This window comes from Camponotus floridanus, unplaced genomic scaffold (genome assembly GCF_003227725.1).
Source record: "Camponotus floridanus strain SB8 unplaced genomic scaffold, Cflo_v7.5 scaffold48, whole genome shotgun sequence".
Taxonomy (NCBI): domain Eukaryota; kingdom Metazoa; phylum Arthropoda; class Insecta; order Hymenoptera; family Formicidae; genus Camponotus; species Camponotus floridanus.
The window spans coordinates 141,473-168,184 of NW_020229636.1; the positions used below are offsets into that span (position 1 = coordinate 141,473).

At 30.3% G+C, this 26,712-nt stretch overlaps 5 protein-coding genes across 5 annotated transcripts in view; 2 read left to right on the forward strand and 3 right to left on the reverse strand.

Moving 5' to 3' along the window:
- Positions 1-14,050, reverse strand: part of LOC105259426 (solute carrier organic anion transporter family member 3A1) — a 93,833-nt gene extending 79,783 nt beyond the window's left edge. The window contains exons 1-3 of the mRNA XM_025412169.1: positions 13,396-14,050; positions 12,752-13,005; positions 11,964-12,254 (exon numbers count right to left, since the gene is read on the reverse strand). The gene's annotated coding sequence lies outside the window, so the exon portion shown is untranslated. The remainder of the gene's footprint in view (positions 1-11,963; positions 12,255-12,751; positions 13,006-13,395) is intronic.
- A 1,746-nt stretch (positions 14,051-15,796) lies between these two features.
- On the reverse strand, positions 15,797-16,739 carry LOC105259424 (splicing factor 3B subunit 6). Its single transcript, XM_011271338.3, has 3 exons — positions 16,568-16,739; positions 16,301-16,419; positions 15,797-16,209 (listed from the first exon to the last, which is right to left on the reverse strand). The coding sequence occupies exons 1-3, from the start codon at positions 16,598-16,600 to the stop codon at positions 15,984-15,986; spliced, it is 378 nt and encodes a 125-aa protein (XP_011269640.1). The 5' UTR covers positions 16,601-16,739; the 3' UTR covers positions 15,797-15,983.
- Positions 16,740-17,014: 275 nt separating this feature from the next.
- Positions 17,015-19,449, forward strand: LOC105259423 (immunoglobulin-binding protein 1). Its single transcript, XM_011271337.3, has 4 exons — positions 17,015-17,237; positions 17,392-17,733; positions 17,812-18,218; positions 18,311-19,449. The coding sequence occupies exons 1-4, from the start codon at positions 17,115-17,117 to the stop codon at positions 18,522-18,524; spliced, it is 1,086 nt and encodes a 361-aa protein (XP_011269639.2). The 5' UTR covers positions 17,015-17,114; the 3' UTR covers positions 18,525-19,449.
- Positions 19,450-20,614: 1,165 nt separating this feature from the next.
- Positions 20,615-22,681, forward strand: LOC105259436 (S-methyl-5'-thioadenosine phosphorylase). The gene is made up of 6 exons (XM_020030040.2): positions 20,615-20,785; positions 21,157-21,317; positions 21,567-21,787; positions 21,912-22,114; positions 22,201-22,410; positions 22,514-22,681. Exons 1-6 carry the CDS (start codon positions 20,768-20,770, stop codon positions 22,550-22,552), a joined length of 852 nt encoding a protein of 283 aa, XP_019885599.2. The 5' UTR covers positions 20,615-20,767; the 3' UTR covers positions 22,553-22,681.
- Positions 22,682-23,579: 898 nt separating this feature from the next.
- On the reverse strand, positions 23,580-25,820 carry LOC105259422 (golgin-45). Its single transcript, XM_011271336.3, has 6 exons — positions 25,623-25,820; positions 24,787-25,328; positions 24,498-24,697; positions 24,202-24,330; positions 23,896-24,118; positions 23,580-23,820 (listed from the first exon to the last, which is right to left on the reverse strand). Exons 1-6 carry the CDS (start codon positions 25,669-25,671, stop codon positions 23,656-23,658), a joined length of 1,308 nt encoding a protein of 435 aa, XP_011269638.1. The 5' UTR covers positions 25,672-25,820; the 3' UTR covers positions 23,580-23,655.
- Positions 25,821-26,712: the final 892 nt, after the last annotated feature.

A 26,712-nucleotide genomic window follows, 5' to 3' on the forward strand; every position in this document is an offset into this window, starting at 1 on the left:
TCGCAGTGATCGAAGCTCGCAGGCGGATACTCCGGCCAAAATGTCAATCGACGTGAACATGGCGCCGTTATTGTTTTTTCACGTTTAGTTGCGGTTGGTGTATTTTGTCAGAATTCCAATTTTTTGTCATACAAAATATGTCCAACAGGAAAAAGACGAAGAAAAAGATGTGTGATAAAGAGGCACTTGTCCACAGTCAAGATTTATCTTATCCAACGAGATAGTTCTTCGACAATATGAAGAATTTTTAGCATTTCTATAAACAATGTCTACGTTTCGAGTTTCTTTCATATGTTTTCCTCATTTGCGTCGATTATGTTATACAAAAATATCACTCATTTCATGTCAATTTCATAAAGATATGATGTTTTGCAGTAAATATGATCATTATATGAATAAGATCAATTATCAATTAATTTGTTTTGTACAAACATTATTATTAATAAATAACAATGTAATGAAAGTACTTGTGCAATTTGGGTGTAGTCTTCATTAACTAATACATTGATATACTACTATAACTTTTCAGATTAAAATATAATATTTTTGTATAGCATTTTAAATATGTATTTATTTGCAACATACAATTCATCTTTTTGTCTTTTATTTTGCACAAATACCGACGGTGTTTTGCTGAAAATACCTACATAAATACAATAATTATTATTATATGTGCATTACTCTCTGTATTATTTATTATATTTATGTGTGTAATATACAAAATCGTAGCTAAACATAACTTTGTAATAAAATTATAAATATACTAAATCATAAAACTGAATATCAACAGAATGAACTAAGCACTCTAGCGATTAATAGATATACTATAATGTTTCTTATTCTGCTCTGTCATTATCTATCCTTCGTTTCAACAACAAAACTTGAAGAATAGTGATCCTTATGAAGAAATTTTATTTATTTTTTAATCTTGTAATTTTTTACATTGTAAGACAAATATATATATATATATATATATATATATATATATATAATTTAAATATTTTATTGTTTCACACTTGCTATGATAATTAAATTAATTAATACAATTGAATTAATAAAATTAATATATATACTCAATACTTTTGTATATATCATAAATTTCAATTCTGTATACTCTATGCAAGATAGAATCAGGCTTACATTATTAATTGTTTAAAAAATTATCTATTTAATTATAATTTCCAAAAATTCTGAATAATGCATCCAGAAGCAAATACTTCTTCATTCACTCATGCAAACAGCTCACGATGGCAGGAAAGCGCAAAGGCGTTCAGGACGGAAATACAATCCCTGGAAGCTCCATCTCATGTTCGCACTATGAGCCTGGAATACGCGAAGTAACCAACAATCAACTAGTAACCCAGACTTTAGTATTCCTGCGATGTCGTCTCGTACGAGACTTCCTCATTCCAGAGTTGAGCTATTATAAAGCTCTCCCGTCTCTACGTTCCTTCGCCTCTTTCTCCTCGCCATCGCCGTCGCTGTCGCTGGCATCGTCTACAAACCTAATCGTATTACTTCCCCAACGATTATATACACTGCTCGTTTATTAGGTATATTCTCTCTATCATATTTAATTTCTAAATTTCACGTTACTCTTTTTCTTATCCCTCACATACACATATGTACTCAATTACTCATTCTTTTTACCTTATTCCTTTCTACTACTTCTCTAGCTTTCTTTCATCCTTATATCTTCGCCATTTTCTATCTCATAATATTGCAGAATCATAAAGATCGCTGTAAAAACTCATAAAAGGACAAAAGAACTCGTTACCCGTACATCCCAACAATCGCAATGTATTTGAAAGCTTTAAAAATCGTATACCATCAACTGAATGCCAAAGTATATCCAGAAAAAAACCATTGAGAGACAATGGTAGTAGTAGGAGTGCCATCAGGAGTTCCGTGAAAATGCGTGATAACGCGCTGAGCACAGCTAATCGATTCTGTCCAGAACGCTTTTGCGTCGACAGACATCGTGAAAGAGTTTAAAAGGGAAAAGTTCACCAGTATACAGAGCCTTTCCAAAGAAATGCATTTAAAGGAATATTATATTTTTTGCGAATTTATAATAAAAAAAGATAAAAATAAAAAAATTTTCCTAACAAACATTTCATCAATATCGTTATCACATTTATTGTTTAATTTATTCACAATTTTATTTCAAAAATGATATTTTGTTACACAAATCTTTATTAACATTAATTTTCTTATTATGAATATTTCAGACACTTAGATATTATTTTCCTTAGTCAAAAATTATTAATATAAAAATATCCCATTACATTTTCTTTAATAAGGACATAAAGGAGTAAGATTTACGTAATTTCATTAGTGAACAGAAATAAAAATTACTTTGGAAAGTTCTTCGAAAGTGATTTTTCTATGCTTCCTTTTCCTTATCACATGCTTTCAAGAAAACTAAATTTGACGGGATATCGATAATCAAAGTTACTAAAAAAAAATCGGAAAATACATTAAAAGAAATTGGATATCCTCCATATAGAACTGAAATTAAAGGCGAACATTTTACATTTTAAATTGTGAATTTTAAGTAATTCACGAGCTGAGAAAACACTAAAAAAAGATATTTGAAAAAGTCTTTTCAAAAATAAAAAAATCTCTAAATAGCATTCCAAGTCTCATTAGAAAATAATTATTTCTACGGACTATTTTGTAACAATATATGAGATCCGCGGAACAACATATAAAAATGTTTTCTTATTAAAAAAAAACATCAAACTCTTAATCTACTTAATGCACCATTTCGATCAATCTTGAATAAATATTTTGACAGAATCAGAATTTGAATAGTTACGCATTAATGAATTCACGTTAATTATCATGATGATTTATTTTACGGAGCGAAAGCCTGATTGTAGCGTTAACGAATTACTAATAAATACCATCAACAATTATTGGTGAAAGCGAGATATTTATTCAATCGTAAAAAAAATAACTTTTCGACGAATCGCATTAATTTACTTATGTATTTTGTTACCTATTGTTATTACGTTATTAACAAAAATGAGCTAACTGTGGGTAAAATAAGTATATCAAGTCGATTTCATTATTTTTTTTTTTCTTTTTTACTAGAGAAAGATAATTTTTCTCTTTATTAATTTTTAAAAAATGTAAAGTAATTTAAAAAAAATTTTTCCCTTTATTAATTTTAAAAAGATGTCTAAATAGATTTAAATTATCATCCGAATAATATCATTTCAATTTTCTAATAAGTTTTCGATAATTTATCTCATTTTACTGTTTAATAAATAGGACAATATTTAACATTCTATTATTATTCCATTAGCTCATTAGAATATTTAACATTCTATTATTATTCCATTAGCTCATTAGAAGATATTCTATTCCTATTACCTTTACTAATTAGCTCTTTAGAAAGTATTCTCTTTATTTTAATTCTATCCTTAGTTTTCGTGAAACTCGAAAAATCTATTGTGAGTAATTTACAACAATACTGGCATTACAAGGTATTAAGGAGTAGATTTCCGCCACATGGCGCAAAAACAATACCACTTAATCTGCTTAATGCAACAATTTAAGTCATTATTCATGTAACCGTCTATTTATCATCGTGAGTACCGGTAAGAGCCATGGCTCTACATAAATATGTGTATATGGAAAATCCGTCTTTTCAATTAATTTGTACATGATAATATATATATATATATATATATATATATATATATTTAATATATATTTAATATATATTTAATTAATCATAATTTATATCACTTTCCCAATTGTCTGATATACGATTAATTCTCCTCGTTAATTGCTCTTTAGAATATTGAATCTGTAAAAAAGTTTAATTTTATATTTTAGATATATATTCGCATAATCTCACAAATAAAATAACAAATTAAGCATTAAGAAATATATCACAAATATATATATTAAACAATGCAAGAATAGTATAAATATAACATATATATTAACATCAATTTTTTCATATCAAAACTATTTAACTTTAGTGTAAACATTTATCAAAAAAGAGAATAATTATATATAATAAACTAGAGTATTATTAATATAAAAACATGATTAAGAAAATTCTTAATATATAATTCATGAATTTTTACGAAATGATACGCCAACTTCATATACACTTAATCACTTAATAATTGTTAAAATCATTATTTATAATATTTAATTGCATCATTAGTTATTAATTATTTTATTACGTGAGATATATGCATGTCACAAATTTTCACAAACATATTTTACGAAATTTAATTACACATTCGATAAAAGTTTTGTGTTAAAAATTCGCTAGATTCCATTTTTTATGAAGAGATGATTATTATCGTAGAGTTTCTTAAAAAAAATTAATTTCTTTCTCTTTCTCATACCAACACCTACGAAATTTCACGTTATGTCGGTCATGCATAACGACTTCCTTTTAGCATCGCGAAACAGATTTCTCCGATCGAAACGTAACTTTAATGTTGGAACGCCGCGCCAAGTTCAGCTTCCGTTTCAATTTGACGCAATGTAACGAGGAAAAGGAAGCTCGATATGGAAATTACTACGATACGGAATGCTACTGTCAAAGAAAACACTTGAGAAACTTTTTTCCATTTGCACTCGGTGAAATAGCTAATCCAGACAAATCTGTAATTTTTTTTTATGATTATTTGTTTCATCACATATAAAATGTAAAAAATGTTTTTAAAAAACATATATAATATTTATTTAATATATTATTGTAAATGTTTAGAAATTTTATATTAGATTAACGCGTGCACAATTTATAATCTTCGGTAAAAAAAAATATGTATCAAATATTACTCAAAAATTCCTAAATTTATTAATTAGAAAAAAAAACATTTTCTAATCAAAAAAATATATATATATATATATATATGTATAATATCGTATACTATAATATCTAATATTACATTTTATTTAATGTGATTCCCTGACAGCGTTTAATGTTTATTTCATATTTAGTCGCAAAGAATATAAAAAAATTAGAACGCGTTATTGTTTTCCGAGAAAATCTTGGAATAGCATCCTCCCATGAGAAATATATTATTATATGGAAAAATATATCGGACTTTAAATTGCATTGAGAGATTCGCGGTAATAAAATTTCAAACTCGGTACGACATGAGACATCTCAGTTATGATACACAAGGTAAAACTCTATGTAGGCGGTTAATATGGTTTTCTCGATTCCACTGCTAATTATTCTACTAACTCATCAACACGAATTCTATCAAATTACAAAAGAGCATATGTCTGGAATTCTCACTATTAATAAAAAGAAAATAAAAATTTACTTATAAGTTTCTGATTTGTTTATAAATTTCTGCGAATGTTTTATATCGCCAAAATATCAAGAAAATTTATATCCACCACACATTAATCTTCTATTAATTTTGGAAACTGTGTAATAATTAATTATATATAAGTAATTAATATTTACTAATATTCGTTAATTAATATAAAATGTTAATTATTGTAAAAAAAATAAATGTCATCACAGATCGTAGATATTGATTGAAAATGAGAATTTTCATCTTTATTAATTGTTTAGATATCGTATAGATTAATAATAGTAAACTTTACTTAAGTGTATGCATTAGATTACGTATTTTCCTGGAAATAATTTCACATGATTCTTTATAATGTGTACAAAAGTATAAAGCGACTGGCGCTTAAAGCTACATGTATAAGCAAGTAATTAAGATTAAATTCAAGATTCTTTTTATCAATCATGTGCGTATCGGCATGTCTGAGCATATTGCATTTACCAAGGACACATGCGTGCGCGATTGGTACTTCAGGCGACAATAGAGATACATTATCATCGTTGATTTATATCTCAAGGCATATAAATATGTATATAAATGTCTATAAATACTGACAGTAACAAATCCTCGGTGAATTAGCTGAATTATAAAAGTATTAACATAGTAAGATTGTATCAAACTCCTTTATTTATGTAGATAAGTCGAGCGCGAGTTATTCGTATTACAAATAAATTCGTAAATGTAACAGATCTACTATATGTTTCTGTATATGTTTATAAGAAATAGACATGTGACGCATGTTTATGTGCTTGGTATGTCAACGCGGCATAGTGGGAATGTCTATCACAACGAAATTACATCGAAGGACGAAAGCTTTATTATTGTACGACCAGCATTCGTACACTGAACAGGTGTGTGATATCTTGTTCATTAATAACGTTCCTTATCTATATAATCTTCGAATGTGATTTCAATCCTTACGTCCAATTAAAATTTCATCGCAAATTCAATTGTAAGTCCACTAGTATCTATACTGTTATATATATATATATATATATATATATATATATATATATATATAATTTACAAGAGATTAACAAACTTAAATGCAAAAGGAGGTATAATATAATGTAACATAATATAACAGTATAGATACTAGTGGACTTACAATTGAATTTGCGATGAAATTTTAATTGGACGTAAGGATTGAAATCACATTCGAAGATTATATAGATAAGGAACGTTATTAATGAACAAGATATCACACACCTGTTCAGTGTGAATGCTGGTCGTACAATAATAAAGCTTTCGTCCTTCGGTGTAACTTCGTTGTGGTAATAGACATCCCCACTACATCGCGTTGACATACCAAGCACGTAAACATGCGTCACATGTCTATTTCTTATAAACACATACAGAAACATATAGTAGATCTGTTACATTTACGAATTTATTTGTAATACGAATAACTCGCGCTCGATTTATCTACATAAATAAAGGAGTTTGATACAATCTTACTATGCTAATACTTTATTTATATATATATTTTTTATATATTTTTTCCTAATGTAAATTTTTCTAGCATGTTTTCTAAGTATATTTTTTATTTTTTTCTCTTTGATTTATTTTTATAAATAAAAAAATAAGTTTATAATCTTTCTGATATCTCAGGATATTTACAATTTTTTATTTTTCTTATGAGTTTACTACTAACAGAATGTTCTACGACCGATGGCAAAGATGGAGTGGCGCCAAAAGCCGCGAATGCAATTCGAAGAGAACCAAGTGAATGACAAGTAAATTAAGTACGTATATAATTGAAATTCAATTCACACAGTGGCACAGATACACAGTATTAGGATTCCGCTAGCAAGCCTCTCAGTATTATATATATGCGTGTAACGAGCAAATGCATGTGCGTGCAAAATTATCGAAATCGCAGAAAAGTCGCATCATTCTTCCATTTTTTCACTTTAATTATCAAACATTTGCGAAAAATTAATGTTAAAAGTAAAAAAAACATAAATTATCATTATTAATCAATAACGAGAAAAAGGTTATTTTTAATTGGAAGACGTTTAATTGATGATTTAATTGATGATTTAATTCTTGATAATGAAAAAGATAATTCAATATTAATTTTTTTTTAATATTTTTATAAATATACTTTTTCATTTAAAATTAAACATATTGTATATAAAAAGTAAAAATAAAATTTCTACTACGAAAAAACTAACTTTTAAATTAATCTATAAATTTACAAATAAAAAATAACGCGATAAATTTTGAAATAATATATACTAACTTTATCTTATTACGGAAAATTTATTATGTATTATTTATAATTAAACAAATGTATTACAATCCAGTGATGTAACTAACAGAATCTGAGTGAATTTCATTGTTTTTAAAACAAAAAATGTAAATATCCGTTAATGACTATGAGTTCATGAGTAAGAATAAAAATGCAAATACCTCGATCGTAAATTACAATAAAAATCTGGCGTTACGAAACGTTTATAAAATGCATTCACTTAACGTCTAGATATCCCGCAAGGTAGTTTCAATTTAATTAGTCGCATTTAAAATGACTAATTTTAGATACTCGCTTTTTTACATCTGATGCTATTACTATTTTCAATTAATATCATTGATTTGCTTTTCCGAAAGTAACGTATTATATATGTATATATATATATATATATATATATATATATATATATATGTATAGTATTATTTGTAGTATTATCTGAATTTCCGTCCCGACAAGATTAAAATCGCGAAAAAGTATTTAACTTAAATGTAAAAATATGAATGTAATATTATTACTGAATAATAGTGTTCCATTTATTTATGCAAAATATTATATCAAGTGATGCTTATATTATTTAAAGAAATATAAAATTGATATAAATTTTGATCAAAATTAAATCTCAAAAAACATTTTTTTTGTATCTAAAAATTTAGAATTGAATATAATATGAAATCTAAATGCTGCTATATTATAATTATACTTTATAAATCAGACTTTTAATCACAAATTACGTTTAATTTATTAGATTAGTTTTAATAAATCACATTACATCTCATAATCACTTTAATATTTTTAATATGCTTTTTTAAACAAGCGAACATCTGAAATTTTTAATAATTTATGCGATTGTATATACATATATAATATTTAGATGTACGTACTTCAAGAACCATTGAGAATTTTTGAAGAGATTCAATCGACAATATTTTCCAATTTATCTCAGTATTTCCTTGCCTATCAGAGAAATGCATCGAAATTTCATCTCAAGATTCATTCGTAAGATAGAAAAATATAACAAATCGTCTCGATATGAAACGCTGCGTAAGTCATGTGAAGATGTCGTCGCTTTCATCAGAGACGAGGGGGTTAGAAGTAAAACGGAAGGGGTAGAGAGCCAGCCGCTAGAATCTAGAAGGTTAACAAAATCAATACCGAGATGGGTGGCACGGCAGCGAGAAGAGGGAAAGAGAAAGAGAAAGAGAGAGAAAGAAAGAGAGAGAACTGGTGGTGATCAACCCGCTCACGCCAGGGGGGCTAGATCGGCTACCGACCTTTATTCAGGCCAACTGCATCATCCCCATTGCCGCACGCACATGCATTGCGCGGCTTTAGAGGGAGAAATGAGTATGGAAGGGAGAAATGAGAGGAGGAGGTCGTCTATTTTCATGAAGGGCTGTTTTCGTCGAATGAAAACAATTCTGGCATACATAATCCCGGACGCTCGGCAAAAACGAGGTATATATTGTTGTCGTTTCGATCACACTCGTAATAATTGTAAATAAATATAATTATGATCACACGAAAATGATCCGTATTCTAAAGAAACTATAATATTATAAAAAATTAAGAAATTTCAAGTAAAAGAATCGTTGATTATATTTATTTTAAATAAAAAATGTTTTGATAATTTGAGTATCTTTGGAATGCTTCCATCAAAATGATATCAAACGGAAAAATATAATTAAATCCTTATGATTCTATTCCTTGCAAAGCAGTTTTTACATTTTTGCTAATCTACGTAGTTCTTCAAATATATTTAAAGAAATTAATAATTATAGTTTAACAAATTATAATAAATATTTTATAACAATTTTTTAACAAATAGTTATTTTTAAATCTTTATAAAGTTTCTTTTCATCTTCAAATCTTCATAATGTTTCAAAAATAACAAAAATAAATTATGTGTTATATTACGTAATTACATAAAGATCAGATATTATTTCATTATAATTAGACAAACATCAGTAATGAAAAAGCAGAAAATAAAATTTAAATAAAAAGTTCGAATATTATCACGTGAAAATATATTGAGTTCTGAAAGAACTACGTAGCAATTCAAAGTGCGATTGTCGTCATAAAGTTCGTACATTACAAATTAAAACAATTAGCCTAGTTATTACACAGAGAGAAAACATTCGTTGGAATGACGTATCTCTATCGAGAATCTCGATGTAACAAAAATTGCTTTTGAGTTTTTCGATTTGCTCAGTAAATATTACGTACGATATTGACATTTCTTCGATTGTCGTAATTAGAAATTTTATGTGACAGTTATTTTTTCCCTAAATATTCGCGCAAAAAACATTTAGGAGAAAAATTAAGTTAGAAAAAAAATCATATTAAATTCCTAAATACGATAATCGAAAAAATATAATATATTGTATATATTATATAATATTGCATTTGGCAAAGGCAACATTTCACATTTTTTCGAATTATTTCAATGACTTGTTATCATTTCAAAATTATTATCTGAAAATTAAAGACATAAAAGTATGTGTATATCTTGCATGTTAAATAAAGTTTTAGTAAAATGAAAAGAGGTTGCGTCTCAGAAATTTTGCTAGTACTAGACAAAATATATTTCAGATATTTGAAAACTTTCATGCCATTGCATTTTGAGAAACATATTTTCAAATAAATATATTTAAATAAACTGAAGTTATTTAAATATAGTTAAAAAGTTGCCTAAATTTTAGTTCTCCTATCTCTAATTTTACTTTAAAAAACAAACTTTAAGAAGATTAAACTTTAATTAATTTTTTGAAAAGAATGTTTGTAAAAAAAATACTGAAAAATGCATCTTCAAATTTAAGATTAATTTCATTTTTTTAGGCGCGATTTATATTAAAATCTGAGTACAAACTTTCTGCGTTGCAAGAGCATACGTCTCACTAAAAAGTCTCTCTCCGTGGTCGTCGCGTTTCCTTCTGTGTCTATTTTCGTTGTATGCTTGCATAGGAATAGAGAAGTCGCATGGGGAAACGTGGTATTCCATCGCCGCAGTTTCCGTCTTTCTACCTTCCCTTCGACATGCATTCGCCACCGATCTATTTGGCACGTTTATTTCTGTGTTTACTTCGAAGTCGACATACGTTCATACTACGGAACTCTGACGCACGTTCTACGTGCTCTCTACGAGAATGATAACGATGCTTTTATTAGCGAAAAATTTTCTAATTTGCAAAAAGAAACTCATTAATAGTACATCGAATTATATACATATTCATTATTCTTCTTTTGAGTTAATTACATCATCAAAGAGGCAGCTTAAAGCTAAATTTAACAACGCGCCTCATTATCGTTTTAAGATTTTAACATTACTTAAATAAAAATTATATATTACTAAAATAAATAGTTATATATTTAAAAATTATATTTCCTTCTGTTCCAACTGTTTTTTCATCAAATCATTATATATCACTTATTTCCATTACAAAAAGTTTCAGAAATCTTTAAGAAATCTGTATTAACTTTAAAAAAAATGTGATAAAATCGATCTGATAATAAGAAATTTAATTATATTTTTTCAGAACACGCACATTACATTCAAAGTGTTAAATACGTTATAGAAAAAATTACTTAATCATATTTATTTTTATAAATTTATAAATGATCCTACATATATGTATATTCAAAGATCCTCAAAACATCCTCAAGACATTCCAAAGATATCAAGATATCTTCTAGACACTTTTTAAATATGCATGTTATACAGGATATATATGTGTAAAGAGAAATGTAGAATTAAATTTCTCATTGAAATAAAAATGTTATTGAATAAATATCTAAAGTAAAGAGAGAGAGAGAGAGCTTAGACAATATGTAATAAAATATTAATTCTATTATAAATAATTACAATATATTTACAGCAATTTATTAGTATTAGAATTTATTTATTTATATATAAATTGATAAAGCAAAAATATAAAAAGACAGTATGTGATAAAATATTACTTCTATTGTAAATAATTTCAATATATTTATAACAATTTATTAGTATTAGAATTTATTTATTTATATATAAATTGATAAAGTTAAAATATAAAAATGAGAAAATATTTATTTATAAAAGTTTCTATTTAATTCCTTTTTTTATCTTAAATTTTTGTATAAAATAAAACAATGAGAACAATGATTATATGAATAAAAGCGCGCACTCTCTCTCGATACGAATCGACAGGTAATTTCAGTGCAACAATGATCGTCGTATTAAGACTTATACAAATTGATAGCAAAGAATACAAAGAGATAATAATTATCAATAAATATTAAATATATATAATATTAAATAATTATTCAAAAATTCAATTGCGTTGTAACAGTAGCGATAGTAAAAGACATGTACTTACAAAACATGTACTTACCTCAATGTGAAGCAGGCGATCGTTCCGCATCGGGTCTCCCTTCATTATTCCGGATGTATATCTGCATATCCTGAACATCCTGTCCTAGGACGTATGTTGGACGTATCTGCGATGTCGTTGTCGACGACGAAGACGATGATGATGTGAAAAATCACTACTTGTCGCACATATTTCAGCGTCAACCACAACCGTGCGCGTCCAGACTGAATTGTTGCGGTCACGTGACTGGCGCGGTTACTGCTGCGCATGCGCCGGCAACAGTCGGCACTACCCACTCGCCATCTTGCGCTCCTGCGAAACGAGTAGAAGGCTACATTTGCCGTTTAATCAAAAAAAGAATATATGTTATTTGCACGAGTATTTCCAAGCGCCAAGTCTTACATGAATGAAATAAATTATTACAATGTATATATATATATATATATACATATATGTATATATATATACATACATGTGTGTGTGTGTGTGTGTGTGTGTGTGTGTGTGTGTGTGTGTGTGTGTGTGTGTGTGTGTGTGTGTGTGTGTGTGTGTGTGTGTGTGTGTGTGTGTGGTTGTGTGCGCGCTCGCGCGTGTGTGTGTGTGTGTGTGTGTGTGTGTGTGTTCTACGACGATTACAAAATGCTTGATAATAGACGTTAAACAGAAATTATTATTTCCGAAAGGATTAAATAATCTTTGACAAATATCGAGCAAAATCGATCCTACATATAACGTCGTTTTCTCGTCTCAAATTCTTGCACGGAGAACGCGACAATGCATCAGATACCTCGCCAAAAGCATGCGCTTACCTCGATATAAATCGGCAGAGAGTCGTCGGAAATCGTCGTACTTTCCCGCATCACCTTTTCCCTCATTACGAATCCTGGACGATAACGAAGACGATGTAAATAATTACTATTTCGCGCACTCGATGTTTCGGTACCCAGTCGGACGCACAGTTCGAACTGAATATAGCTAGCACGATCACGTGACCGAATTGGCGCGGTTACTGCTGCGCATGCGCCGGCAACAGTCAGTACTACCCACTCGCCATCTTGCGCTCCTGCGAAACGAGTAGAAGGCTATGTTTGCCATTTAATCAAAAAAAGAATATATGTCATTTGCACGAGTATTTCTAAGCGCCAAGTCTTACATGAATGAAATAAATTATTACAATGTGTATATATACATACATATATACATACATATGTGTGTGTGTGTGTGTGTGTGTGTGTGGTTGGCGCGCGCGCATGTGTGTGTGTGTGTTCTACGACGATTACAAAATGCTTGATAATAGACGTTAAACAGAAATTATTATTTCCGAAAGGATTAAATAATCTTTGACAAATATCGAGCAAAATCGATCCTACATATAACGTCGTTTTCTCGTCTCAAATTCTTGCACGGAGAACGCGACAATGCATCGGATACCTCGCCAAAAGCATGCGCTTACCTCGATATAAATCGGCAGAGAGTCGTCGGAAATCGTCGTACTTTCCCGCATCGCCTTTTCCCTCATTACGAATCCTGGACAATAACGAAGACGATGTAAATAATTACTATTTCGCGCACTCGATGTTTCGACACCCAGTCGGACGCACAGTTCGAACTGAATATAGCTAGCGCGATCACGTGACCGAATTGGCGCGGTTACTTGTGCGCATGCGTCCACCGCGCACTGCTCACGTCGCCACCATTTTGCGCTCCTACGGGACGGATTGGCGGCAGACGTTCGAATCGTTGCCGTTCGGATATTTAGCCGAAAGGAGATGCCATGCTTGCACACGCGTTTCTAAGCAACGCGCTAAGCCTGCGCAGGATACTTGCACGAGTGAAATAAATCGTTACGCTCGTGTGTACATACTCTGCGACTATTAAAAAAGATTTCGATAGATGATCGAATAGAAATGTTTATTTTCAGGAGAATTAAACAAATGACTCTTAGATGTCGGCAGAATATCGGGAGAGATCCTTTTACGAGCGTGCCTGCGTAAATAATTTAGGCCATAATATAAGCGCGTGGATTTGATTTTGTTTCGTTCCAAGAAACTCGCCATCCCCCTCACAAAAATGTTCAAACGAATAAAAAATCATAATCAAGAATAATTTATAAACTATACATAAGAGAGTTTGTAAAACCTTTTAACCCCAAGAATAATTTATAAACTATACATAAGAGAGTTTGTAAAACCTTTTAACTCCAATCAACGATAAGTATCACGTAGATCGATATAAAATATATACAATTGCACGACTTTCATAGGCGTTTATTTATGAGAAAAAAATAATTATTCGCGCCACTGCAAAAACGACGATTGTCGCGCATCGTCGAACGTGCTTTGTCGCGATACGCTCTGGTAATTTTATAAAACGAAACGTGAATCCGTTTCCGATTAATGCGCCGATAATGTCCTTGAACATGCCGCATTTTTGCGTCCCGCAAAAATCTGGAGCTGCACTTGTATCGTCCCGAGTGATAAAAGGCCTTGACGGAAGATTACAATTCACACCTCCTGCGTCTCGGGTGCTCTATCCGCTAACAGCTGGCTGACAATTCTTTTTCTTTTGACGTACGTCATATGGTAAACATCATTATCGCTCGACGATACCGGGTCGGCCTCTATGATCTAGTAACTTTCGGCATCACGATGTAATAGCATCCTACGATGGGTGAACCAACGAGTCAGCAGCAGGCTAATGACGGCGATGACAGAGAGGAGCAGCCACGAGCGGGATCTCGAATCGGCAAAGACATTATCCAGGTGCTCGTGTGTGAAACGCAGCGCGTTACGCAAACCGGCATTGAACGAGTCGCCGATGGTGCGGCCGTCGCCGCAGCAATCGTACGACATGTGACGCCACGCGTCACTATCTGTCATTAAGATATAACGCGACGCGAGGCCGGATCGCCCTGCAAATTCGTAAGGATCCGAGTGCCATCGACACCGGGTGATGCGAAGAATCCGATGATGTGCGAGATCAATGCACCGTCGAAGGATACAGCCTCCCCGCAAGTTTTTGCCTGCAAACGAGTGTGAGCGTAACCGCGAGCAGACGACAAGGCGCAGCGCAGTGAACGTCAAGCGAGTTTTCACTTTCGACTGAAATCGAATGGTCGGATCGTGCAGCCGCCCGCGCGTGAGCGCGATGGGTGCGTCGCGACGCGCACGCGTGTGTACATTCGACCTCGTAGCACTGCGATTACGCTCGCGATTAGTGTCATTGATAAGAATCGTCAATTTTTCGTGATATATTAGTATGTTCGCATATGAAGCTGTACGTACATTTACTGGTGCAGATTATAAATAAACGAGTCTTTTATTTTGTGACCTATTTGACGTCGCAATTGTAATGTCGATATTCTTTTAATTTTATGAGAAGCAAAATAATTATTATTGTCTGGAAGAATATATTTTTTTGCTCCTTCGATTGAATTAAACATTATTTTAATTGGCGATACGAAAAATAATTTTGTTTTTCAGTTAGTTGCTGATCCTAAATGAGAACATTCTAAAAAAAAGCATGATTAATATGTAAATGAATCGGACTCGGCTTACAAAATGTAAATATCGAGAGACGAGACAGACGATTAAATTACACAGATATCAGTTATCAATGACAAGTTATATATGAGCATGTCAACAAAAGCCACGTGTATCTAGTGTATCTATCGCTCTGTAATAATAAATAGATAATTAGAAGTAAACACATACAGAAGAATAAATAAAAATATGTAAATTTATATATGTAAACAAATTTAAAAATTCAGAAGAAACATATAAAAATCATCTTTCAAACCTATTAGAAAATTCTATATAAATTTGTATTATATAACAAAGTTTATTTATATTTTATTTGTATTATTCTTAGTTAACACACACACATATTTATACTATACATTCATTCATCTATTCAATTGATATATTGCATATAAAATATAATGTAAAATTCACCATATTCGCCTATTCTAATAAGTGTGAATTACATATACAAATCTTTTATACAAAAGAACATACCTTACAATCGTATATCTATATTTCATTATTTTTTCTCATCATTTAGATTATACTTTGTTTTCAATTTATCTAGATCTTCCATCTTCTTATCAACATCAATTCGTTTAAATGCCTTGTTACTCTGATAATATAAAACTACTAAATAACGATTACATACGTTAAAGCCACTTAAGTGGTCACATGCATTCTTTGCATCAAATATATCTTCGTATACGACAAACGCTGTGCCTCTTGTTTCAGCGGTGTTACCTCTGAAATAGAAGAGAAAGATATAATTTGAATAAATTTCAATCACAGAGAGAGTTACCCTTTTAAATATATTGCGCATGATGCAATACTTACACCCTAATTTGTCTGATAGCTCCATACTTTCCAAATATGTCGTACATTTCTTCAGCTGTAATCTTGTATGGTAGGTTTCTGATATACAATACTCTGTTCACTTCGGGTGGTAAACGTACCTTGAACAAAAAAATTTCACATTTATAATAACTAATATATACATAACTGTATACATAATGATACGCATACATAAGTTAGATTTGGTTAGATTAAGGTTAGCTTTTGCTCAAGATAATTTATCGTATCATGCAGATGTTATATACTTACATTAGCACGACGTTGCAACATTGCCATAGTCATTTTTGCGAGTTAATTTTTTTCTACCAAGGTCTGCAAAATAATAAAATTCAAGATCTTTTTACAGAATCCAATCCAGGTCAATTTTAAATCGATTCTTTAGCAATGAAAGTGCGAAGGTTTACCTTATGAGTTACCAATATCGAAGAATAAATTCTCTATTTTACTTGTAGACCATAGATGTATAAAATTCATGATGATAAAGGCTGCGGTCAAGAAGACGCTGAGAAACGTTTGACCAATCGAGTGGCACCCGATTGACCACGTCGCCAATTGGCCAATTCAAAATAGGACTCCCTGATTGGTTAATCGTTGCTGGTTACCCTAGGCACAGGTCGATATAATTGGCTGTGGTCAATCGCAACGTGGTCAAACGGGACGCTCCCCTTCTTATGTAGTACCTCTCTCTATAGTCGACGCTCACCTATCGCGATGTTCAGTTTATTCTACAAGTCGACGATCCCAACTTCTCAGGCTTCTCTTTGGTCCTCCACTTTCTCAGGCGGCATATCAGAACATGTCCGTTAAAGCGACGGGGCCGATTTCAGATGTTTCTCTGTCACAATTATTTGACAATGCTTTCGAATTGTACAACAGTATTAATAATACACAGGAGCCGACAAATAGCCCAAAGATACAGGTGTTTATTTTGATTTTAAATTTTTTGAAATAATGAGACCAAAAATTGTGACAATATATATCTTTCAATTAAGTTAAAAACTATGTGAAGTTTATATACTAATAATGAAAACTATAATAATTTGTTATTTCTTTTTTCTTGCTGGTTATTATAGTCAGATATAAGGCAGACAATGCGTATGTTTGAAGATGCAACAAAACTAATATCTTTAGTGGATATGTTCAGCGACAATGAAACTTTCGAGGAGGTAGCTACAGAAAATATCAAATATTTCTTACTACCAGCTCTATTGGGCAAGCTCACCACCAAAATATGCAACAGCAATGACAGAATGCATCTTGTTAAAGTAGCAGAAATCTATTTTGTGGACTTTTTGAAGCGATCGAAAACATACGGTTTGACAGATGTCGAAATACCAAAGATTAGTGATGAAAAAAAGGAAGCAGGGGATAATCAAAATAAATTGAAGAGTGAATCCAGGATGTTGGAGGATATGGTTAGTTTTTTATTCAAATCATATTGCAGATAATTATATATAATTATTATAATAATAATATAATTCTATTTGTTTTAGGTAACTCGTAGAAATACAAAGTTACAAAGATATAAACAAGAGAAAGATTTGGAGTCTCGCTTGGATACTTTAAAGAAAAATTTAGACAATCCAAACGTAGATGATGAAACAAAAAGAGAATACTTTGTTACTCTTCTAAAATTGTACGCAGTTCAAATAGTAGAAGAGTTGCATTTTCTAGAAACAGAAAAAGTAATTTTGGGAAACATGATGACGGAAGTGGGGCCAACGCATACTATGGTTTCCAAATCGCATACGACTGAAAAGCAAAAATTTCCAGTTCAAAAATTACAACCCATTATCATTACGCGTGATGAGGTACAGAAGAAAGTTTTTGGAGCAGGTTATCCAAGTTTACCAGTCTTGACAGTCGAAGAGTTTTATGAAAAAAGGGTCAAAGATGGAGAGTAAGCAAATATTATATATAATAAACATTTTTTTAGTACAAATTAGAAAAAAGTTAATTAATATGCATGATACTTTTCTGATATCATTCTAGTTGGCCCGATCCATCAAAGCATGGAACAAATTCTCGATGTCTGCAAGATATGGTGAATAAAGATACAAGCTCCAACGACGAGGATAACGAAATTATCTTGAAGGAAGAGATGGAAGAGAAAGATGACCCCGAACATCTCGAACAAGCGCGCGCAATGGATGAATATAAAGACATGCATCGTCGCGGATGGGGTAATCGTGCGAACAGAAGTTAAATTGAGAATTAAAAATTATTACAATATTCTGTGTCTCGGTATGTTTTTTACATTATCGTGTTTTTATAGCACTAATGCTGTAACTTTTTATCAAATCATGTTTGATTTATGCAAAGTTGCAAGTCTAGTAGGATTTTTTGATCAGTGATAGGTATTATTTGTGAGTAGGAGGAGAAGCATGTTAATTTTTAAAAGGAATAGTATATACATATATATCTATCTCATGTTTATTAACAAATTTAAATAAACCTACATCTCTTGTAAATAAATTGAATAAGAATTCAATAATCTCCACGAAATTGGTTAAAGTAACTTTCGATAATTTCGATAATTTAATATCAAAGTAATTTTATATCAAAAATATATATATATAATTTTCAAGTATAGGTATATTCAACTTTGTGTGTACATAATAATATATATGAGATTTTGTTGAGTGTGTAAACAGAGAGAAAACGAGTCCTTTTTATCAGACTGATGTTACAAGATGCTGCAAACTCGTCCAAAGACGGCAATAAAATAGTTGAGTAATTTATTACGCGAATACAATATAAATCCAGGGGAGAGGCTCTCCGCGCAGCCACGTCCTAGATTCTTCGAGCCTTCAGGAAATTACGTCACGGCGGCTTGCTCGCCTCGAGAGAATCTCTCGTCTAGATTTCGACGTTAATGATTCATGAAGGTGCTGTAATATATATGCGTGTACACAGTCGTAGTTAAGCATCTGTGAATGGTCCCGATATAAACGCGTATCTTACAACACAAGGCTATTGTCTTTCCGTGTATGCGCGTAAACACGCGGAGATCCCTCTCGTGTGTTCACGCTTACATTTGTGTGCGTGCGAATCGGTGAGATTGACAGTACCGTAAGCTAATATACGGTTTGCTGTGAACGATATTGACGCTTCAGGAATGCTTGATAGAGAAACTAGAAAAAAAAAGAAAAGAAAAACACGATATGAATATGGATCAACATGAATAACAAAAAAAAATATGCAAGCCATTCGTTGATGCAAAAATCGATACAATTATAATTACGTAAAAAAAACTTGCTCTAATGATTATACATAAAATTACATTCGCTTTTATTGTAAAAACAATAAAAGCGAATGTAATTTTATGTATAATCATTAGAGCAAGTTTTTTTTACGTAATTATAATTGTATCGATTTTTGCATCAACGAATGGCTTGCATATTTTTTTTTGTTATTCATGTTGATCCATATTCATATCGTGTTTTTCTTTTCTTTTTTTTTCTAGTTTTTTATCCTACTTGTAATAACGTTTGCTCCATTTGATTCTCGGAAAAAAAGAAATGATATAATAGATACGCGGATAGATGAAATAATAATAGTATAATACGTAAAGTAATATTACATTTTCATAACTGGACGTGTTTCAATAAGCCACGAGGAATATTTTAATACAACTTGTTTCTAACAGAAGTTTAACAGTACAGGGCTATCTTGTCGGAAAATATCTTAGCGTTAATAATCTGTAATATAAATTCTCGATGCATTCGTGTATCATCAGAAGGGCAGATCTATTACATTTATGTGAAAAACATAAGGGCAAATTGTTCATTGTTATATCTTGATGTTCATAGAGCGACAATAATGTATGTATTTTTATAATTTGATAATTCATAATTTCCACTTCTTATTTATATACTAGTCATTATATATATTGTATTCAATAAAAAGAATTTATCTTATTGAGATCAAAATTGCGGTACTTTGTTAATCTAGTGACTTTACCTCCACAGATCTTGTCCTCGCTCAGTCCGGGTGGCATCCGATTGACCACGACGCCAATTGACCAATTCAAAATAGGACTCTCTGATTGGTTAATCGTTGCTAGTTACCCTAGGCACAAGTCGATATAATTAGCTGTGGTCAATCGCAACGTGATCAAACTGGACGCTCCCGACCAATCAGGGTAAAGATTTCTTTAACCTGATTGGTCAATCAAACGCTTCAAAACATTCTCAGCGTCTCCTTGACCGCAGCCAAAATTCGCTTTCTATGCAGAAAACATGAAGTATATCTCCCTTCTATCATACTTATATAATCTATGCTTACCTTTCTTATCATATCTAATCCAATTTAATCAGCCGGGTGTCTATTTATAACTGAAATAGAATTATATAAATATTAGAGATAATACGATACATGATCATTCCTCAACGGCAGTATACGGTGATTTGAACATTTTATATTGCAGATTCAAAATAATATCTTAATATGGCAAACCAAGTTAAGGTGAGAATCTTTATTTCTAAAACTTTCCATGTCCTAATGACCTTCAATATCAATTAAATAAATAAAAATCTTAATTTTGGAGGATAAGAATAATAGATATATACATACAATATATGAGGATATAATTTATAGCTTTAAAATAATCAAAGTTTATAAATAAAAAATTTAGTCTTTAAAGCAGTTGGCTTAAAAATAGATGTATAAGATATATATAATTGGAAAGAACTATTTCCAAAAAATACATGTGTATCTAAAAAAATACCTCAACATACATTATGTCATGGGTTCAATATATTCCAAATATTCTTTTTGTGTATAAAATGATATAAAATTGTTGCTATTGATGTTATAAATATATTTTTAAATCTTAGGTAGGAATTATAAGCGGTTCAGGTCTGGGTGACTGTCTGCACAAAACATTCAAATGTAACAACATTGTACGTCGTGCGAATGCAAAAAATGACTTTGGATATCCTTCTAGTGATCTTTACTGTGGATCTATTGATGGAATAAATATAGTATTATTATCCAGGTGAAATTCCTAATAAGTTTTTCCATTCATGATTTGTACATATATTCCAAGAAAATTCCATCGTTATCTAGAGTTATGCATTGAGATATGTTTTAATTTATATTAGCTTTTTGATCATAATTTCATTATTTATTTATTATTTTATTATTATAACTTTAATATTTATTTATTATATTAAATAATTTTTATTTTATTATTCATTTATTATAATTTATGTTTATATTAATTAACATCCTTCTTTTGATAAAGACATGGCGAAGGACATAAGATAAATCCTACTGGAGTTAATTACCGTGCTAATATAGAAGCATTGCGACTTGCTGAATGTACCCATGTATTGGCATCTTCTGCATGTGGATCATTGACAGAATCCATCAGTAGAGGACAATTAGTTGTGCCTGATAGCTTTATAGACAGAACTTTTGCCAGGAAAGTAACACTCTATGATGGAACATCTGTTAAATATAATGGTAAATATATTTTGTACATGTTTTACATATATAATTAAAATATATTGCTTCTAAATAAAAATTATAAATTTATTATATAATTAAAATATATTCCTTCTAAATAAAAATTATAAATTTATTATAGGGGTATGTCATATACCAATGGAGCCTGCATTTGATCCACGAACGTCAGAAATCTTAATACAAGCAGCAAAAAAATTAGGATATAATATAAGAAAGGGTGGAACAATAGTAACCATTGAAGGACCACGCTTTTCCTCTAAAGCAGAAAGTAATGCTTTACGTCTCTGGGGTGGACATTTAGTTAGCATGACTACATGTCCAGAGGTCTATATATTACAATAAATATAATTATGCATACTTAGAGAATATAATTATATATTATATAACATTTATATTTTTTTACAAATCAGGTATATTTGGCAAAAGAAGCAGGTCTTTTGTACGCAGTTATAGCAATGGCAACTGATTATGATTGTTGGAGAGATTGTGAGGATAATGTTCATGCAGCTGATGTCCTAGTTGTATTCAAGCAAAATGTTGATAAGATAACAAATGTATTACTAGAAACAGTAAAAATTATTGGTTCTGGAGAATGGAAACAAGATATTCTTAAATTGAAGGTAATGTTTATTTTATTTAATATTGTATTTATAAATGTATAGAAATGTTGTTTTTAAGTAATATGTACATAGAACATAATGATAAAAGAGAAATGATTTCCAGGACCTAATTGAAACCAGTAATATGTCGTCAAAAAATTAAAGCTCCTATTTACAAACTGAAATATATTTTCATATATATACATATATGTTATATACATAATCATAAAAAATAATCATTAGAGTGTATAAAAGATACAAAACTTTATTATATACACATTCCATATGCATAAATCTTTATATTGTTTGTATAAGAGAATTTTTATATGAAGAAAGTCACATTTATATATTACAGTAATTTTTATATAATTACAAATATACGCATATATATATATATATATATATATATATATATATATATATATATGTAGTGTATGTGTATGTATGATGTTATGTATTGATTAAAATAAAAAAAATACCTTATATACATATACCTACATCTACACATAATATCCCCAAATTAATGCCAAAATATAATAGGAAAATGTCATAAAAAAATTAAATAATAAGAAATTTTTAGAATTCTAAACAATTTTTAAAATATAAAGATTTGTAAACTATAGTTTAAATATATGCAGAAAAAACACCTAAACAAATAATAATTTAAAAGCAGGCAAAAAAGACTGTGTTTAGATTCACTTTAGATTTTAGGTCTCGAATTTTTCATTATGTATATTTGATACATATATTGTCAATTAAAGCAATTTTTACTTCAATTTCTACACACTATAATTGTCAATATTGCTGAAGATTTACAATTATGCACCCATCAAGTAAGTTTGCATAAGTCTGTTATCAATGATAACTCAAAAATGCTGATTTAGCTGATGTATAACATCCTAACATGATAAACTATCTACTAATTATTAACATTATCTCATTGGTGGTATCACCATAAGAAAATAAATAATCATAAGATAAAATAAATACTTTATTATTTGAAATAAGAGAAAAATTTTATACATGTAGGAAATATATAAATACATATATTGTATAAAAATTAACTAAAGAATTATAAATTTTGACCTTAGCTTATATAAAGATTAAACATAATCAGATCAAGTATTAGTATAATTTTGTATTTATATATTTTAAAAAAATAATTATAAATAAAAGAATCATAACTTATAAACAAAAGAATCAGCAAATATTCTATATATCTAGTGTAAAAAATGTCAGATGGAAGATATAAAAGTGGAATCATTTTTAAATCTGTTTAATCTCGCCACTGCAATGCGGACAACATGTCATGTTATTGGTGTCACATTGTGGAAGAAACATTTGCCCGCCAACTGCAACCGCCGCTCCCATCACCGCGGAACAGGCAATATCTTCTCTCCCAGTCATGGGTAATTTTTGATTCATTAGCAACTGCAACATTTAAATATTAAATATTATTCGATCAAAATGGTATATCTTCTCAAAAGATTGAATAGTCAACTCTACCTTTTCCGCGTTATTTTCTGCAAGTGTTTTCATATCTAAACCAATTATATTAATTTCCTTCCGTAATTCTGAATCTGGAATACCGCTGAGAAGACTGACTTTTAGAATTTCTGTGAGTTGACAACATCCTTGTGCCAGATCTATGATATTAGTACTCGCTAATTCATGTTTCTTGCTAGATGTCCCTATAGGATCAAATTTCTCTCGTAGAATTGTAAGCATTCTAAAAAACAAAAAATTTGTTCATTAATTTGATTATACAAATATAATATAGATAATTAGAAATAATAAGCACGTATAATCTACTTGTATGTTTTAAGGGAGGTATCACGAATAATATTATGTTCTTCTAACAATCGTTTTATAGTTTCCTGCAGTTCTGTTGCTCTTTGACAAAGTGCTGCCTTCCATCTTGCCAAATCTTCCACCATTAAGCTGTAATAAACTTTGTTTTGAGTGACATATTGGTGTTTCATTAAAACTTAAATGAACAATTTATTATAAAAATTTTACAAGAGAAATCAAAATAAAAACTGCAACAATACCATGTAATAAGTATTAAGAAGAAATTCCATGTAATCTTGAAAATAACTGTCAATTACCTACTAGCTAGAAATTTACTTCTCCAAACTTCACACTGGCCTGCCAACCATTCTGTTTGTTCTTGATGCGTAGATAAATGTTGTGCTGAACTCAGTAAGGCTCTGGCAAGTTGCAATTTGTCCTCGGTTAAAAGATGAACTCTTGTTTCCAGATCCTCCCCTACCGCAGCAACCAACAAGTTCTTTAATTCACCATTGACCTATGCATATAAGAATATACATTTTTATATAAATTATAAATATTAAATATATGAAAGTTTTTGTTGTAAAATGGATAATCATTTTGTACCTGTGCTTGAAATTTCAATTGAGTTTCAAGTTGACTATTTTCTTCCTTCAGTTTGCGAATTTCAGCTTCATACATTTGTTTCTCACTGTCCCACTCATTTTCCAATATTTTCTCCTTATTTTCCTTTGCACAATCTTTTAATCTCATATCATTATTTTGGATTTTCATTGTAGCAATCTGTGTAATAGTAGCGTTCATGCGAGATTCATTCTTAGATAATTTCTTCTTTTTTTCAAATGGTACTATTGGATTAACAGCTGCCTTGTAAGGCTCATATGGTACAAACTTTGGTTCTTTTGACTTTAAAGAATGCAAAATACGCTTCTCTTGTTTTATATTATCAATATTCTTTGGCACTAAATTTACTATTGTACCGGTAGGAGTGACTGGAGGTGTTGATCTTAATTGTTTCAGATTTGTAGGATGATAAATGAGAGTGTCCCCTAGACGACTTCGGCTTTGCTTACTCTCAATCTTGTCTGCTGTCACATTTTCCATGCCATCTCCCTGTGTTCGTTCGACGCAACCCATTATGTGAACATCTTGAAAAGGAGAGAAATATAATTATAATAATTATTAATTGAAATATTACAACTTTCTTTCTCTTTCTGCATCCACACACATAATCAAATTATTATACACATTATACACATAATCAAAAAAGTTTAATTAATGCTAATAATATGCTTTTATTCTCATTATTATCAATTATTAATACTACTTATACTTGTTAGTTTACACGTACAACTACTTGTTAGTTTACACGTACAACTATTAATACTTGTTAGTTTACACGTTATCTTTATATAAATTGCAATAAGATTAATAGAACTAACCTGGTTGATAGTGAGTATTGTGTTTCTTAAAATTTGCAGAGTTACTCATGTTTGGCAGTGTAGAAACTTATTGCAAATATACAATTCTTTATAATTTAATATATTTAATTTTTATAACATACTTATATTTATAACACTTTACGTAAGTCTAAAGCAAATGGGCTTTTAGTTAATGATAATTCCACATGTGTGTGTGTGATGGGGTCTGTGTGTGGTGTATACGGACAATAAAGATGGAGCTCGAGTCTTCCCGCGAGAATGTAAAGGTTCGTTCGAACGCGTGACGCGCGTAAACATAATACACGTATGTATGTGCGCCAACAGCTCTTTTAAGAAAATACTCAGGACTGAAACAGTTTCACCAACTGGTCAATTGACGAGTTTTTTGTATCAGTGATTGGTAGAACTGTCTCATATATGAAATAGTTGAATTGAACTTTTTTGAAAAGTTTATTCCTCGTTGTCGCGATATTAACGTCCGAAATAAGTGGAATATATTCGTAAGTTATATACAATTTTAATATTAATAAATAAAGTTGATTGCTCTCGAAATACGATACTCGATTATACGATACAGGAATCAAAATTATAAATTATTACTTTGTTGCAATCTTTATGAGCAATGATTATTCTTCTATTTCTATTTCGTTTCTATTCTAATATATATGTGTACACACACACACACATACACATTTAGAATTCTAATATAATAAATAAATATTCTCTCTGATATTATTTGATCTAAATATAATTTGATTCAGAACGCGCAATAAAACGATCGAATAAAAATCGGATAATTAACATAACGGAAATATATATTTTTAGTTATATACAATTGTATTTATATACAAGTATATCTTTAAAGTCACGCACACACACACTCACACCCACACACACACACTCACACCCACACACACACACACACACGCACACACGCACACGCACACGCACACGCACACATACACGTACACGTACACACGGATTAATTATTTATTAAACGATTAATAAACTTCGTGAAGTTATTTCCATTTTTATTTGCAATTATGATCTTTAATAAAGATTTCTCATTATAATAAAAAAATTTTATATC